Source organism: Zonotrichia leucophrys, chromosome 1A (genome assembly GCF_028769735.1).
Source record: "Zonotrichia leucophrys gambelii isolate GWCS_2022_RI chromosome 1A, RI_Zleu_2.0, whole genome shotgun sequence".
NCBI classification, from domain to species: Eukaryota; Metazoa; Chordata; class Aves; order Passeriformes; family Passerellidae; genus Zonotrichia; species Zonotrichia leucophrys.
The window spans coordinates 23,684,075-23,702,402 of NC_088170.1; the positions used below are offsets into that span (position 1 = coordinate 23,684,075).

Below are 18,328 nucleotides of genomic sequence, written 5' to 3' on the forward strand. Positions count from 1 at the left end.
TTCTGAAAACCTTAGTGTTTCCTCAAGTTATGTCTGCACAGCTCACTGCCATATACATCCTGAGGCTCCCAGTACTCTCTGTAAATGTATTTCCCACAGGGTCACAGATTTCAAGCCATTGACCAAGTGGCTTAAAATATGTCACCACAAGGCCTCCTATTTAGGTGCCCAAATCCTCTGTTGCATTTTGTTCATAACTTGTCTGAGTACTGAGTCTGCCCTTCTGCACTTTCAGCAAATTTGTGTGAGAACCACATTCAAGAGAAGACAAAAAGTTCAGTCAAACCCAGAGGAAGAATGGTCAAAGTTTTCTTTCACTCTCCTCATTAGAAAATTCTACTATGGCTGTTTCTTTACTGTCCAGGTTTTCCCATAAGTCCTGCATCTCAAATGTTTGTGGAGCACAAGCAGAAGTACCATTTTTTCCATCACTCAATGTCCTTTGTGGTGAAGTTGTCCCAGAATCTGTTGAAGGTGGATCATCATCAGCATTTGATGCTGTACTAGGACTATGGAAGCTTGGTAAACTCCATCGCTGAAGGTTTCTCTCATGGTCTGTTATGAGACCAGCTATGTTACTAACCTGGGGCTCATGTTTGGGCTCTCCTATCACACTAGGAAGTGACTGATGCACCTCTGAGCTTGAGAGGTATGGAGTCATTTCTGGGGGGAAAAAGTGTTGGTTCAGAAGAGCCACATTTGCCTCAGCTATGATTCTTTGGAGCTTCTCTTCTGGCATGCTTGCAGAGCGCTCTGTTGGGAGCTCTGGTTCGTCCAGCGCATCAGGTTTAATCTCCTGGGCTTCAGAAACGATGACCTCAGGAACTGGCCTGGCTATGTCAGATGAGGTGTCACTGTCACCAAACTGTGCCTCGTTCCTGGAGGTTTCTGTTATGGGTCCTAGCTCTCGGCTACCATGAAGTCTGTTACTTCTGCTAACTCCTTCATGTTTCCTCTTGAAGCTTAAGGTGGAGTGCCTCCCTCTTGTGTGCATCTCCTGCAGCCGTCTGATGTGCCCTTTTTCATCTGCTGGGAAAAACACTGAATTCTCACTCGTCTGCCGGCTGTAGCGCTGGTGAGTGGGGTATGAAGGACCCTCATGGACACTGAGAAACCTCTTGACTCTTCTCAAAACCGAATGCTGTCTCTGGTGTTTCTCCTCTTCCCAAGGCCACTCTTCCCCATAGAGAAACTCGGTATCAGCCAGCCTGCCAAGTAAAGCCAGGCAGTACATGTCACTTAAATATAGGAAGCATCAATACACATTTATCCCTCTGTCTCAAACATAGGACCCAAGACATAGGAACCAAGGCCCTAGTGTGTCCCTTAAGAGAAGGAAGAAAAAGATGAGGGTGCCAGGAAAGAGTGTCTGTGCCTTTGAATCAGCCAGATCACACAAAGAACTCTCCACATCCAGATGTCTCTTCCCCTACAGACCAGGCTGGGAGGGCATCCAGCCAGGCATCTGGCACCATTTAATATTTGAGCTGCAGCCTTCTTAGGCCTAACCTTCTAACATGGTTAGGCTTGTGCTCAGGGTGAGGGAAAGGGGAGAAAGGAACCCTACTCAGTGCTGTAGTTACCTTTTCAGGAGAATCCTTCAAGAAAAATAGCAACAGTGAAAAAGCTACTGTTGGAAGCAGAGGACAACAGTTTTAAGAAAGGTTGAAATTACTCAGATGGCCAAATCTCACTTACTTCTGGGGCATGACAGTGTGTCTGAAGGTCTCACTTGTACCTGGTACTCTTCTCCTGCACAGCCTTGCTGCTTCATGAGCACAGCTACTGCTGCACGTGCCAGTGAATTCAGCGCACGTCACTGACAGTGCAGTCTGGGCAAGCCAAACTGGCCCAGTTACCTGGCCTAAGGACAAGAATGGCAAAGGGGCTTGGGCCAAATCTGGGGAATGGAGCACAGGCAGGCAGCTCTAACCTGGAGGGACAGAGGAACTTCATCCAGCATTTGTGAAGATCATAGAATAGTTTATGTTGGAAGGGACCTTTAAAGGCAGCTAATCCATCTTCCCTGTGATGAGCAGGGACACCTTCAACTAGATCAGGTCACTCATGGCCCCATCCAGCCTGGCCTTGAGTGTTTACAGGAATGGGACACCTGCCACCTCTTTAGGCAACTTGTTCCAGATGTTAGCTTGTGGTGGCTGGAGAAGACTTTGGGTTTAGGCTCAGGTTTTATATATTTGCTTTGGGTTTGGAAGAATTTTTAGAGCTTGTTTTTGAAGTTTGCATAAGAGTTATCCATAATTTTTAGAAATATGAACAAAGAAATGGTTCACATGAGAAGATAATTAATAAAAAGTCAACACATCAGAGCTGTTTGCATTCCACAGGAGCTACCAGGAGCTATTTCTCATTTTCTCCTTCCTTAAGTTTTTTGTGTGAAGTACTTTTTTATTAAAAAATTGTTTGCAGACTTAATGATGTTTCTTCTTTGCCACCTGTTCCCCCTAGAAATTACCTTAAAATAAATTATATTCTATGAATTTTTCTTCTTTAGTTTTTTTATTTCCTTCTTTACTTTTCTTTTTGCCATTTTATATTATTTTCCAGAAAGAAATAACCTCTGAAAAGGCTGTGTGTGATAAAACCATTGTCCTTTGTAGTAGAATGCATGCAAAAATGAAAAAATAAAAAAAAAAAAAGAAGACAAAAAAAGAGTAAACCACAATTTTAAAGCCAAATTAAACAAAAAATTAAAGACATTTTATTTTTATAAAGGTGGGAAACGATGGGAAAATGATAAATATCTTGAGATATTTTTTAAAGTTAAAAAAATATCTGCTGTAAAGTTTTTAAAAAGGTTTTCAGATGAGAACATCTTCTTGCCTGGTATTTTGTCAGTCAGGATGGTATTTACGCTTATTGATCTGTCTGCATTACAGCATGTCACAAGTATTTAAACTAACAGCTTCTAGGCTAACTGGCCTGTCACAGACTCCTCATGTAGATCCTGACAACAGGGGGCAATCCCGTACCCTCTATTCTTTGTAACCATTGTTCTTTGCTGATCTCTGCAAATAAATACCTTCACAAAATCTGGCCATTTCAACTTCCATGCCAGGATTATTAGTCAATAAAAAGTCATAAAACATTTAAGATTATTTGTTGTTGATCTTCACAAAAATCTGGACTGATTTCAAGTGTCATCTACTAACTAAATGAGCAAAGGAATAGCTGCTTTGCTAATTGGGGATGCATGAAGAAGCAGTAGCAAAGCAAGTATCATTAAGATAAGTCAGTCACTGTCTTCAGGTATCATCCTGTGCTCAGAGACTATCAACATATGTGTTCAGAGACTATCAACAAACCCTCCCAGCAAATATGCTCTATTTATTGATTATACAATTTAAGATATGCATGTGCAGCTTGGATGAACACATGGACCACTGGAGACACCCTCCCACCATCACTGGCCTGTCCACTCCCTCCTAATTTCTTTTCTCATTTTCACCTTCTCCGCTGGAGTATCATCAGAGCCCACATCCCTGCACTGGCTGTCTGCCAGCCAATGCAGACTGTGGGGATGGTGCCCTTTCTGATGGCATTAAGGACCCTTAGTGCCACTCACCCCATTTCAATAGTTGATCCAAGAAAGGAAGGAATACAGTAATCAGCAGCTGCTTTTGTGTAGGGTGGGCGGGCAGAGGTATCATTCCAGTAAATATCTTTCTCCATCCTTGGCAAGTTCATGTGCATCTCATCCACAGCCAGAAGTGAAACCTTAAATTTTTTTTGCATAAATCATATCACTTTCAACATAGTGGAGTATATGAAATAGTCTACTTTATACTCCCTGGGTCATTTCTTTCAGAAACCCTTTAACATAAGCTGTGTATGATGGCCTGGGCATTAGAAGAGACTCAGTACTACAAAATAAACCCCCTATATCTGCCTATACTTCTGAGAGAATAAATTTTATCATAACTTGAATTTTCTGGACTGCAAAGCTATTTGTGCCAGATTGAAGTCCTTCCCACATGTATAATGAGTTAGATGGGATCCTTATGTTCTATGGAAAATCTGTGTAAAGTATTACACATGTGCTCCTAGGAGTGTCCAGAGGTCAAGAAACTTTCTGATAGGCTTCATTGCCATTTTAAGACATTCCAAATCAAGTATGTGAACACCCTTCTAATAAATTTTACACAACAGGCTCTAAGGCACATTAGCATGAGTATCCTGACCTGGTGCTAAGCCAGAGAGCATCTTTGTCCATGTGAAGTCCTTTCCCATTCTTGCACATACCTGCATGGCTTACTCTGGTTGCTTTGCTTAGTTTGGTGGTTTATGTGGCCCTTGCTCCCCCTAACTCTGCGATGTGGTTTCCTGGAGTCCGACAGCAGCTCAGCCAGCCCTGTGCTTGGCTCTATGCACGGGGAGCAGCAAGGTGCTGTGGGACCTCCTCATGTCTCTGAGCTCCTTGACAGCAAAACAGCCAGGGCTCTTTGGGAATCAGGGGTAAAACTGTACCCTTGTCATCTCACAGCCCCTGTGACTGGGGACACTGGCTCCTGTGCTGACCACAGATACTGCTGTGGGTGACAGCATCCCAGCATGAGTCACGCTGCTGGCCCTGCTTATTAGTTCAGGGCCCTGCTTAGTGTTTTTACTATTTTTGCTGCCTTTCTCTTTAAAGGAAGGTTCATATACAATATTTTAATCACAAGACATTCAGATTACCAAAATTTGTTCTTATCTATGTGGGAATGAATTTTGGATTTTGCAGGATTGACCTACATTACATGTTTTTCCAGGCATAGAGTGGTTTTATAATTTAAGGTCAGCTGTTTGCATGTTTAGTCAGGCATTGTAAAGGCCAAATACCAAAATCACAATGAATTAGGTTGTGAAAACCAACTCTGTGGATCACAGCCACAGGTGATCCTTCAGGGAAAGAATATGTTTTGCTAGCACTTGTTGCCCTGATTTATTCCTCAGTTTAAGACATGGCATTAGATGTAATGATAACCTATGGTAGAGTAAAGCTAGAAGTAGAAATAACAACAGCAACCTGTAAATTTCTATCGATGCACCAGTTAGTTTCAAAATCATCATCATCTTCTCCAAACGGATTAATGAGTTGTTCAGCGACCTGGAAAGAAAACGAGACAGTGAAGAGAGGTTGGCATGCCATGTCAGGACTACTGCTGCAAAGAAAGTAGGATTGGATTTTTCTCTCTCTCCCTGCCTGTCACTTGCAATCATAGCTAGAGCTCCTGTGTGATTGTTCTGCCAGCCTAGCCAAGGAACAGCTTGCTTTCACTATAGATTCATATCTCTGTGCCTCGCTGGTGCTGTCAATCACAATTGCCAGTGCAATTCCCAGGTGCTGGGAACTGAGACATGTCTGGGCCAAGGTAATTGTCACATCCAATAGTCATTACCTTTCCTTACTGTTGGCTTTGGCTCATTTAAATGAATGGTTTAGCATCTAGAGGCTCTGTTATTGAGCTGTTGTCTGCAACAGTCCACCAGTCCATGGGATCAGTATTCCCAAGCCTTGCAGCTGGAGTCTGCTGGAGGGAGCAGGGCTCATCTCTCCACCTCAGCCCTCAGCCCCTACTTCTTTATCAGCATTAACCCCAATGGCAACCTTCCAGGGCTTTTGAGGAAAAGCAGCATACAAAAAACTTGACTCAAGTTAACTCTGCATCATGCTAGCCAAATCCCAGAGATAGAACCTGTCTTTAATTCAGGTTTAATTCAGCAGGTAACCCTGCTGGCTTGGGTTTGTGTACCTGAAGTGGTTAAACTGCAGGGCAGAAGCTCATCCCATGGAGGACAAAATCAGTGAGCTCAGACACATTTGTGTTGAGGTACCTTAGTCTGGGGGCTAGTCTGGAAAGGTACTCTCTCTGGCTCCCCATATCCAGTGAAAATGCCCACAGAGACTGCCCCACACTCCATGATTACTAAAGTACATTGTGTGGAGAGTAAGCATATAGTGCTGATGGAGGGGAAAAAAAAAGGTTAAATAGAAAAAAAATTTAGGAAATTCAGAGTGCTTTTCTATTTCCTAGTTTCTTGGTACACTGACATTAAATATCCTCTCCCCTCCATTCTTTTCTCCGTCTGTTTATCTTTTTAAGCCCTGGTTTTGAAGCTGATGGCATTCCTGATAACCCTTCCAAGCCTTCCTTGTGATCACCAGGGCCATGCACAGGAGCAGCAGTAGGTCCTTGGTTTAATGTGGATAGGGGAAAAGCAGCTGTATGATTAAACAGTGCTGTTCATTAACCTCACCATGGCCAGCTATGTCTAAATAACTGATAGCTGTGAGGCAGCTGCTCCCTGCATATTTCCCCTGTGTGCCTCTAGGCTGTACCTGTGGATAAGCACTTGCTGGCTCTCTGAGGCCACCTCCTCCCAGGCCAGCATGGGCACACAACAAAAGAACTGCTGAGTAGATTAACACTACAAAAGCACCTGTAAGGTGGGAGCAACGAAAGGAGACAGAGGTCACCTCTGCTCACACTCATTCACATGGCACTAAATTCTGGGTACAGCTATGAAAGTGCTGCAAAAGGGAGGAACCAGAACACAGTCTGTATTGTGGCTCTTCAGGGAAGACATGGATCAGCTTCATGTAAGCCAGTGGACCACCACCCAAAAGTCCACCATAAAACCTATCAAATGAGCTTAAAAAAGTGAGGACTGGGACAGAGCAAATAGTGGTGGTGGTTTTTTTGGCTGACCTCGTCCTGGCATGTGAGACATGACTTTATTCTCCAGAAAATAACATAGTGATGGACAACTAAACTCTGTATTTGAGCAGTTCATCTGTCCCTGTAAAGAAAATGGGGATTTAGAAGGGTCTCATGTAATGGGAAACTTTGGCCCTTTATTATAGGTATAACAGACCAGGCTTGAGGCCAAGGAATGAGCTCAGCTTACCCATTATTTTTGAGGAATTGCCAAGTTACTGGAAGTCAATACCTCAGGGCCCTTTTTGGTGCCTGGCAGCCAAAGTCCAACAGTCTCAGCAGGAAACTGGCTGTAACCTTCAAGACAAAAATATCCTGACTCGGGGCACTGAAGGTTTGGATGAACCCCCAGTCTGAGGAAACTCTGCTGATATTAAATTAACATTCAAAAACTTCTTCTCCTCTCTTTCATTTCCTGATGCAGAATATTTTTCAGTTACAATGGCATCTCATAGCTGCCACAGTCAGGAGTTGGCTGGAAGCTCTGAGCCTAACTGTAGGAGGAGATGCTATAAACATCCTTGGGTGCTGAAGAAGGAAAACCCATTTCAGGGGCACCAGCAGGGCAGTCCAGAGGAACAGCTTACAGTTTTTAACCCTCTAGCTTAATGGGAAAACACTGCCTACAGATAAAGCCTTACTTTTCTTCAGAAGTTGCTGCCTTCACTGTACAGCCTCCCTTCCTCTCTCTGCTGCTCCCATCCAGGCTGGTCCCAATGCAGCAAAATCCCTTTCCCCCTCATTTCCTAGGACACAGCACTAGAGTAGCTTGTCCTGCACACACTTTACTTTTCCTCATAATCTGCCAGCTCGGCGTGCTGTTTTCTCTACTCTGCCCTTCAGAGTTGGCTGTGGGAAGGCATGTATATGACCGTGTTCAATCTATATTCTAACAGAAAAGTTATATTCTAACAGAAAAGTTATATTCTAACAGAAAAGTTAGCTCTATGTTTCCATCCATGATTGATAAACACAGAAGGAAATCTAATGGACATGGACCCCAATGAAAATTTTTTTCCAGCAAGTCTGTTTCAGAGGAGAGAACCACCTTGAGGTATGTGGATTAATTACTCAACTATCAGATTGACTGTGATGTGTTAGCTAGCAGTCATCAACAGGCTGATGGGCAGCATCCAATTCCTCTACAACTCTTCCTCTTAATGAACATTTTTATGCAGTGGGTTTCTAGCCAATATTGTCTGACACTCTTTCATAGCCCTCTGGAGCTGGGGACCTTTAATTGCCTGCATCTGATGAGGTTAACAGCAGATACTTCCAGCTTTGATCATAAGAAGAAAGTATCATTCAGTCCCTTTCAGCTGATGCCAGGTCTGCAGCCATAGTTTCCCACTGCAGAATGGAGTGGCAGAAAGGGTTTTTTAATTCTCTTTTCTGTCACTTTATAATTCAAGTCCTGAGACCTTGTGGGAGTAATACTCCCTTGGAGTTGTGGCATTGGTGCTACTAAAATGGGCTCTTTCAGATTCACCACCATTTCTTACCATATGGTCTGTCAGGTGGAATTAAAAATGCATTGCATGATATTTCTATATGACCACAGAGCACTTCAGGCTGAGTTCACCTCTAGTGTAACTTCAGTATTTATTGGGGATTTTACACGTGTCACACATCTGACACCTTGACCTGCCCCCCAGGGAGGGTTCCCCCTCACCTGTCCAGAAAGCCAGCTTACCTTGAGCCATCCTGCATAGAAGAAGAACTGCAGCAGTGTGAAGATTGGAATGTAAATATCTAAGTCATGTCCCTGGTACCCTTGGTCAGTATCCAAGAATTGACGCCCTATCAGGCAGGCAAAGAAAAAGGTATAGACTGCAAGAGTAACAACCTGCAAAGAACAGAACTTCATTGAAATAAGGAACCAATACAATCTTATGCACAGGGCAACCCATACCCAAAGGCCTTTGTCTGCCTTTTGCCATCTAATTTATAAACCTGTAGGAGGTATTGCAAGTACAGAGGCCACAGGAATAATTACAGCCAGGAAGAACACTCAGGAAACAGAAGAACATTTCAGTGCTTCCCTCCCCTCTTCCAAATTACGCAACATCTTCAAAACATCTCTGCATTAAATATGCCTTAAATAGTTAGCCAGGCCTCCATGATCCTGTGCAAGTGAACCAGTGCTCAGTATCTCAGAGACTCAGGTTGGGACTATGAATGTTTTATATAACGAATGTTTGGTACCAACCCCCCTTTTATGGAAACTGTGTTTTGAACTTTCTAACAGGATAATAGCTCAGTACCTGGGTATACACCAGTGGAATTCCAACCCAGTCATAACCAAACAAAAGGCTACACCAAGATCGGTACTTATTCATCTCCTAAAAGGCAAAAAGAAAAAAACCCAACCAACAAGAAACCACAACAAAATAGAATTGCATGGAATACAATTCTGAATTGTAAATATTTTGTTGCAGTTTATTTTTGCACATATAAAAGGACAGGGAGAAAAGAAGGTAAAGTATATATAAATTGATACTATAACTGTACCCAGCACCCCATTTGAATATTGACTTTATGGAGTTGAAGTGCTTAGTATGCTTCGTATTTCTTCACAATTCATCTTCTGCTTCTGTTTTATTCACAGTGTAGTGATACATGAAAGAGATTATATTACATCATAAAAATGATGTTTTACCACATAATGAAATATTCAGGGAGATTATCTTCTCTGAAGCTGATAATAAAATCTTCAAAATGCCAAATTATTCTCATTTCTCACATTTTAAGCAACAGGACAAGTATGAATTTAGAGTGATGTTACAATAATTTTTTACTTATCAATTTTTTGCTTTTTGCAATACCTTCTTAGTCATATTAAAAAGAATCCCAGGGAATGCCGCTGTGTGTTTAAGTGTGCATTGGTACACAAAGAAAAGCAGGATAAATCCTGAGTAAGGTCATTTAGATGACATAGGAGATCTGTGCATACTAAATAAAACTAATTATGTAAGTGAAAAGCAACATAGCAATTTCAAAAACAATAGATTAGTTTTTTGTAGGTTTCCTTTTGTTACTTACATTCATCAGTGTCTGCAGATCCACACTGTCTCGAATTCTTCCCTCCTTTCGTGCCTTTGATGCCAAATTTCCAAACCAGACAAATGGGACCCAGTATTTCAGGTGGGGAGACTTAAGATCATCAAAAAGTTTTCTTTCATATTTTGTCATAAAACCTATTTACCAAAAAAACAAAACAACCTTCATTTATTCTATGCTATTCTATGATTCTATACATTTGGAGTATGTTTTTATCTGTTTATGTATTATTTGCAAAGAACTCTGTTAAACGCAGCTTATCATTCTAACTAGTAAACTTCTCTTAAAAAAAATCCAAGATAGATCTTGATTGAAAGAACTTCTTTTTGCATTAATTACCTATACTAAATTCCTCTTTACCAATATAGGCAATAATTTATTATTACTGTGTTCTTATATCTAACTGCTGACAGATAGTAGATACATAGAATACTAAGAATTGTACAAATTACTCTCTAGTTTCATATTCTGCTTTCAGAAAAATAAGGAACTGGACATATCAGTCAAGACACATTTTTCACCAGTGATTGCTTTCAGAAGCATTTGGACATATTGTAAGGGCTGTTACATGACCTTCTGATTCTGATAATTTTTTGTTATATCTGCAAAGCAGTGAGCAAGCAGCAGAGGATACAAGTGCATGCATGAAACAAAGCCCAACAGAGTGTGTGCCTTCTGCCAGTGAAACACTTCCCTGACAGATTGTTTGATGTTTCCTTTGGGGTTATGAAGGCATGCAAAGTGATGAAGAGGGACTCAAGCACAGAAATCCCGCTGCTGAGGGGACACTGGGCCAGGTGACATGCTGTGGGGCTGCAAGCAAAGATGCTCTCTGCCTGGCAATTTGCCTTGCTGGGGAGCTGGGAAGGTTTTAGGTTTCCTGAAGAGCTCTCCTGCCTTGTGAAGCCCTGCTTCCCCCTGCTGCAAGCAAGTCCAAGGTCACATAACCAGGAGCCAGGGCTGCGTGTGACAAATCCTGCACCAGAGCCAGTCTCTGCCTGGGGCTGGCAAGGGAGCAGCTGCCTTTTGGAGCAGCACCTCTACCCCTCTGGGGAAGAAAGCTCTGCTCTGCTGTCCTCCTTCCACCCAGGCTTTGACAAAAACAACCTCAGAAAATTCACATTTTCCTTTCTCCAAATCCTGTATTTTCTGGCATCGGGGCAATTGTCATGTTTGAAGGATCTTAGTTTTTGCTCAGGTATGTGACATCTATCATGTGGGTATAAAGCTTCTTTTGTTGTATTGACATTAGCTCTGAAACAAGACAAAGTTAGTAACATGACAGCCCCAAAACAGGGGGCCCAGCCAACCAATTACAAGTTTGAATGCTGAAAATTCAGTAAGAGAATTGACAGTAGACTCCAACGAGTAACTAAGAATATGTCCACTATGGCTAACATAGTTAATGACACATGACACAGCAAACAAATAAATATATATAAACTCAGTTGTGATGCATAGAAATGTGAATTAAGTTAGAGGAGATTTGCTAAACACAGTGATCTTAAACATTCTCTTTTTGAGGAAAATGTCACTATTGCACAGTTGGAACAAGACTACACAGGAGGTATGAAATACTGCACCTACTGAGAAGAAAGGCAGGGCAGAAAACACTGTGGAAGAGGAAATATTCAGCAGCAAGAGACAGTACTCATGCAGTATCATAGAATTTCAGAACAGAATAAGATAAACCTTTAAAAGTTCCCTGGGCATTTTGCATTTCTCATAATTAACGTCACAGAAATATTCAGGCAACCAGACAAATTAACCTGCTAGTCATGGCTCCTGACTCCTAAAAGTCAGTCTTTCAGGCTGCCTTTAGTTTTTGTCCAGCCAGCCTGCTTATTACAGGACAGGAAAACATGCATCTGTCAGGCTGAAACAGATAGACAGAAAAACAAAAAATTGCGTCTGGAGTAAACACTGGATGCAAGTCACTTGGAGGCTCTGGAAAGACTCAGCCTGAAGGGGTCACAAAGAACAGCAAGGATCAGTTCAGCTTTCCACTGTAATTGGGCACCTTCTGTTCAGAAAGCTCAACAAAATCTGATTTTTTAAATTATAAAGTTCAAATTGGCATTGAAGTTTTGTGTTAATATTGATTAAATATTCTCTTTGATTAATATTAATAATGTCTACTATTCTTATTGCAGAAAATACTAATTCTGGATTGCTCTTACTGCTGGCAATACAGACAACATGCAGTTAAGAATAGCTCACTGATATTGCAGTGGTAAGGAAACACTTTATATTCCATTAAATATAAGGGAGGATATAAAATTTCAGTTATTAAAATTACATGGTTTCTAAATATGGTCATTCTATTTTTATTTAGAAGTATTCAAAGACTTAACCAAGAAACTCTATAAACAAGAATACTGGTTTTGACAAGCATTGGAAGACTGAAGTAGCTCCAGAAAATGGGAAATATTTGTCAAACATTGTGCCAGGATCATGAAAAGGATGACCTAAGGAATGACAGGGCACTGAATCCTTGTGAAAGTTTCAGAAGAGTGACATGGAGAGCAATCAATAAACCATCAAAGGATACTAATGTGAGCAGTATCACATTGTCAGCCAAAGAGATATTACAGGAAAATTATTGATGAGAACACAAGCCTGGCTGGGACAAAATCACTCATGCTCTCCCTTGAGTGATTCAAAGAGTATTCAGTTCTCCTGTCAAAACTCAATGGCTTGAGACAAGACTAGTTCAGGTAATTCATATTAAATATTTTTAATACTAGTGGTTTGAAAAGAAGGATCATGATCAAGTAGATAAAATTTCATTTTCTGCTTCTGTGTTATGTGGGAAAGGATGAATTCAGGTGCTTCCTTCCAGTAGAGGATTTGGGGCTGCACTCTTCAGCCACCCACAGATACTCCTGTTGCTGAGCTCACACCTCATGTTTCTCTTCTGTTTCCCATCAGCTCTTTTGGGGTGCTCTCTGCTCAGCTGCTCACTCATTACTCTGTTTTTAACAGTTCCAGCTTCCCCCTTGCCCCTTGCAGCCAACACGATTGCTGTGCTCAGGACAGCTGCTGGGCATTTGACACTTGCAGCATGTGTGCACCAGCAGTCAGCACCATAAAGGAGTGAATCCACATGGACCTACTGTCTACAGCTCCATAAGGAGTGTTAAAACATGAAAAAGAGTCAGAAGGAAGGTCCAGCACTCAAGACTGTATCCTATAGAAAGAGCCAACAGTTGGTGAAGCTCCTCAGTTTCATTCAAGCCTTTATGCAGTCTGCTAACAGGTAGCCATTGAGGGAAACAATATGCTTTCTTCTAATTAAAAATAAAGAAGGACCCAAACTTTTACAAAATCCAGTGAATAGAAGATAGCACTGTGTAAGTTCAGGCTGAGAATAAGTTGTCACTCTTCAACAGCAAGTTTACTGTTGTGAATGTCTGGTCACCTAGGATGCAGTGTAGTCTCCAGTACACCCATCCAAATTTTAAATCTGGGCTGATTACATTCCTAGAAGGTATTAGCTCAGTCAGAAACTGCAGCATGATAAAGGATGCTGCTTTTGTGCTTTGTGTTATGGATGAGTCAGACTAGATCATTGTGGCACTGTTCTCAAATTTAAAATCTATGAATTTAAGCAGTTCATTTGCTGAAAAGAGAAGTGTGTAGCAATAGTTATGTCACAGCAGTTCACAGTTTGACAGCAAAATGCAAAATCATCATGAGTTGTTTCAATGATGACTGTGCTGTAGGTATCAGATTTGTGCTGCTCACATTCATATTAAATGTCTCCTTCCCATGCAGTCTGATATGCCACGGCACAGGGAGCTAGGGAGGGGATGATTGCAGGGTATTGTCTAAGTCATGGATATTAACAGGAGCAAAATGTACCCTGAAAAGCTCAATACTGCATCAATAAAAGCTCTGCAGCACAATATGAATTAAAACCTACCAAAAAAAAAGTGCCGGAATGCAGAGCCGACTACACTGTCTATACTTATATACACAGTTTATAGTAGAAGATTTTTCACTGTTAAAAAAAAAAACCAACAATCAAAACTTGCTTTCCAGTCTACAATTTTGGTACAATGCTGTGACATTCTGTCTCTTTGGAACAGATTGTCTTTAGCAATAGGGAGGCAGAGCTGGATTAGCTGCCTGGAAATGTTGTAATTTTCCAGTGCATAATAGAAGCAGATTGCTGGGGACAGTGACAGAAGCTTCCTTGACCTCTCACTGGCTCAGGTAAACAGTTTTGTTGCACAACACAAGGAAGAGAGCTTTAAAATTCAATGAATTCTACTAAATGGTTTGGGGTTTTTTTTTAAGTAAGATTGGTGCATTCTGCCTGGCATTTTTTTTTAATATCTAAAGCTTCTCTCACATATTTTAAATGTGTATATGTATATTACACTGCATATTTTAACTTGCTAAAACTTTGCTTACTAATCCCTGCCAAAGGAATAATTTTAAGAAATTCAAGACATTCAGTAGAAAACATGACTTTTATTTGGAACTGATCCCCACGTCTTTGCATTGCTGTTCTGCCTCTGCCACTGACCATGCCAGTCAGAAGGCACAGTGCCACACCTTGCCTTTAAATACTGAGCAGTCAGTTCTTGAGAGACAATTAAAGTGTTACACGACTGAGCTCTCTTCACCATCATTACACTCACTGTGTTATTGAAAGAAACTGAAAGCAAAGACATGTTTAATACTTAGTTTAGTTATCATTGAAAAAACTAAGTTTAAAGTAAGTTTTTCAATACAAAGAAAAAACTCTTGGGGCTGAGGAATTTTTTTAGTAAATCACAACACTTAAAATGCGCAATCTATTAAAAATGCAGTCTACTTAAATAAAAATTGGGATAAAGCTGTACTTGTGAAATGCCTCCAGAGATCAGTCTCTGATACATCAGACCAAGTTATATCCCAGACATTGGGGCAATGCCATATAACAAGTCACCATTCCTACTACATCATACTATATTGCAATTTTGGTTTTTTTGTATTTTAGAGAATGTTCCATATGCCTGAGTGTCTGAAAGCAGATTCACATAAGACTGTCTATAGTGTTGCTAAAGACTTTAAGAACATTAAAGATGCACTCTTAAGGTTATATCATCGAAGTCACTAACAAAAAGGTGATTGCTTTGAGGTGGGTTAGTACAAGGCACACATGGGGCCACAGGAAAGAAAAAATGAGGCTGGCTCCTTCCCTCCCTGAGCCCCCACCTGTGAGAGAAAGGAAAGCAATTTTGGGGAGGCGAAGGGCAGTACCTGCTCCAACCACATGGTCCATGGTGGGGAACCTTTTGTACACAGCTGTGCTGACAGAGCGAAAGATCAGCAGGGATGTTAAATTCACGTAACGCATGAGAGTCCTCCTCAGCAAGCGCCCGTACTCATCCCTGCCCTGCACACAGCTGGAGATGAGCAGCATCAGGCGATCCGGCCAAGGCAAGTTCACAAACTGGTTCCACCAGCGATTCACCACCAAAGTTACGTAGAACCCTGAGGGTTAGGAGGGAAAAAAAAGTCCAGTGCCTATCAGGATTTCAGGTACTTTAATTTTAGTTTGCAGAGTGTTGTTCATATCACTAAGCTGCTATATTTCCCAGAATAAATGCAGTAAGCCATGTCAAAACTCAGGATGCAATAAATACTAATTATTTAATGGACATTGCAATGTAACAGTACATTCCAGCTGAGTATCTCATACCCATGAATTTCCAAATTTCCTCTTGTGTAGTGAAACTCAGGGCAAAATTATTTCATTGGGAGATCACGTACAAGGTATCAGTGTAAGTGGGCATGATCTAGATATATGGAAACCTTTTTTGTTAGTATATTAAAAACATGAGCTTAAATGTTGATGTGACAAAAACAACTTGAACTTGAGAAGTCCTGTTGGTGTTGGAAGCAGATGGCTATTGTGAACCTCTAACCTCCCACGTGCCCCTCAGCTCGGAAATGCTTCCATGCACCAACATTCACAAAATGCTTGAACAGACACATAGTTGAAGAATAATTTCACATTTAACTGGTACTTACCAAGCACAAAAGTTACTGGGATTTGTTCAGCATATTTGTCACAGTAAATTGATAATTTTTCAAAGAACCGTTTTTGGCTACCTGTAAGAAAAAATCTGCAGCAAAAATAAAATGTATCTGTCCTTCCATAATATTCTGGCACTAGTTACTAAGTGCAAGCATGTATAAATAATCAGATATGTACACTGGGGAGCAACCTTGGCTAATGCCTTCAAGCAAATTCTTAAAGGGAAAGGTCTGAACACTTTTGGCAAGTATTAAAGAAGCTGGAGGAAGCAACAGTATTATTCCCTGGTTTTTGTAGTTTTCTCAGGACTAATCTGAATGGTACTACCAATTGGATCAATATGTCTGGAAAAATTTGCTGTCCCATACAGACCAAAGACGACAGCAAGCTCTAAGTCTGCAAGTAGAGCTTAGTCTCCTTTTCCAGAGTGGTACTTCATGGAAATGCTCAGGTCTGCTTGAATTGCAAAAGATTACCAATCAAATTCCTCTGATTTGAAAATGTCACATTGTCGCAACAGTTTTTCTTACTCCTATGACATTTTTCTTTTCCACAAGATTAAAAAACAACTGTATTTTGCAATCAGGAAAATATTCACCAAATGATACCAAGTGGGCCATGGTAGTAGCTTCTGCCCACAGGAAAAGGTGTCTAATGACATACAACAAGCTTCAGTATAATTTTTTTTTTGTATAGGTGAGTATTACAGTTATTTTTTGACTTCTTATAAATGGAGCATATAACAAATATTTGGTGGGTTTTGCTTACAATTGTGAAATAAACTGGAGCACATGTAGAAAGTTTTCTGTCGTGTATTTATCATGGTCTTCAATTGCCTGACATTTCAATTAAACTAGATTAATTTAAATAACTGTGAGACTTTGGTGTTCCTTTACATATTAATGCTATAATTTTCTTTCTTTGTTTACAGGTATAGATTACTGAACAAAAAATAGCGATTAATCAGAGAAAAACTGAAGCTCGTTTTCTCCTTGCTTCCAATAAAAACCAGAGATCTAATTAGAGATCACAGTAAGAACTGAACCATAATTTTGATACTTCTGTGTAAGGTACTTCATCAATTAAAAGTTTCACTGTACTAATTGATGCATTGCATCTGTCATACGGTGTTTAATTCACACCTTGGTGAAAAAAGCAATTATTCTTGTAATATGTTCGTGCCAGGTGCTGGGTGACACACAGATAATAACCGTGTCTGGCTTCCATGCAGTTTTACTTGGTTCTTTGCAAGCTTAAAAATCAAGTTTGCATGCCTTCCTAGCTTGAAGCAAAACTTTGCTTTTCTTGGCTATGTAATTTCACTCCAAAATGATTACCTCTGAGTGTGTTAAATTCCCACTGAGCAACCAAAGACAGAGTTCTGCAGGGAGAACAAAAGGTCTATACCTTTGATCTAAGGCAGGGAGGCACTCTCACAACTGACAACTCAATGTCAGAATGACAAAAGCTATATAACCTAAGCTTGCTCTTAATTTTTATTTAGTCTAACTTCAGTAGGATGGTTGCTCAATGCTAGGTTAAAAGTACAATCAGGTGAATATGATAAACAGTATTGACACTCTATATATTTCCTCTGGAACCTTAAAGTAAACATGGAAAGGTAAGCACATTGGAAAATGTCCAAGGAAAAGATAATAAGTAAAGAGTAACCTCCCCCCATCATTCATCAGTCTAACTCCAGGAAGTCTGAAACTTCAGCATAACATTTAATGAGATGTGAATTGGAAAGAGTGTACCTGTATAATACACTTATCGCTGTGTAAAGAGTAGCAAAAACAATAAATTCTCTGTACAGCAATTTGTAGATGCTGCCTTTCCACCTTAGGAGTAATCTGTGAAATCCAAAGAAAGTGGCATTTGCTACTTTGCTGGAATAAGTGACTGTCATCGTCGTGGTAGGCTGGGCCTAGAAACAGTAGAAGAGAAGCAGGACACCAACAGCATTTTAGACAGCGTATCCTAACCTGAATGTACCCTTGTATAGATAGATACATGGATATACATGTAAATTTAAACATATAAAATATGTGTACATAAATACACGGTGTTTGTATTCATATATCTATAGAGAGGGAAAAATAAAAATCATGCAGTTACAAGCCCTCTTGAGACCTGCAGATTGACTGGTGCAAGGCTGTATTTGGGCTCTATGTCAATGACCACCCAAACCCAGCAGTTAGCACTGAATGAGGCCACCTTTCTGGGTGGCAGTGGCTGGGACATATTACACCTCTCCACTCTAGTGTGAGCAAAGAATAGGAAACAAATTTGCTTGACATTTTTTTCAAAATTTTCAACTTCTTGGTTACAGCAGTGAAGCTAAATTCCACAAATGCAGGTACATCCCCGGCCAGTATTTTTAGTTGGCTGTGATAATTATAATCATTGAAAAAACAATTGAGATTTGGGGACTGCCTCTTTCATTAACAATTACTACAGCAGCTGAAATCAGCTGGGGAATGCTGTTATTTCTCCCCTTGGCAGCTAGACT

General features: G+C 40.7%; 1 protein-coding gene across 1 annotated transcript; it reads right to left on the bottom strand.

The window, feature by feature from the left end:
• Nucleotides 1-301: 301 nt before the first annotated feature.
• On the bottom strand, nt 302-17,725 carry BEST3 (bestrophin 3). Its single transcript, XM_064731251.1, has 9 exons — nt 17,574-17,725; nt 15,810-15,904; nt 15,036-15,269; nt 9,765-9,919; nt 8,987-9,064; nt 8,416-8,568; nt 5,030-5,110; nt 3,587-3,738; nt 302-1,208 (listed from the first exon to the last, which is right to left on the bottom strand). The coding sequence occupies exons 1-9, from the start codon at nt 17,723-17,725 to the stop codon at nt 302-304; spliced, it is 2,007 nt and encodes a 668-aa protein (XP_064587321.1).
• Between the last annotated feature and the right edge of the window lie 603 nt (nt 17,726-18,328).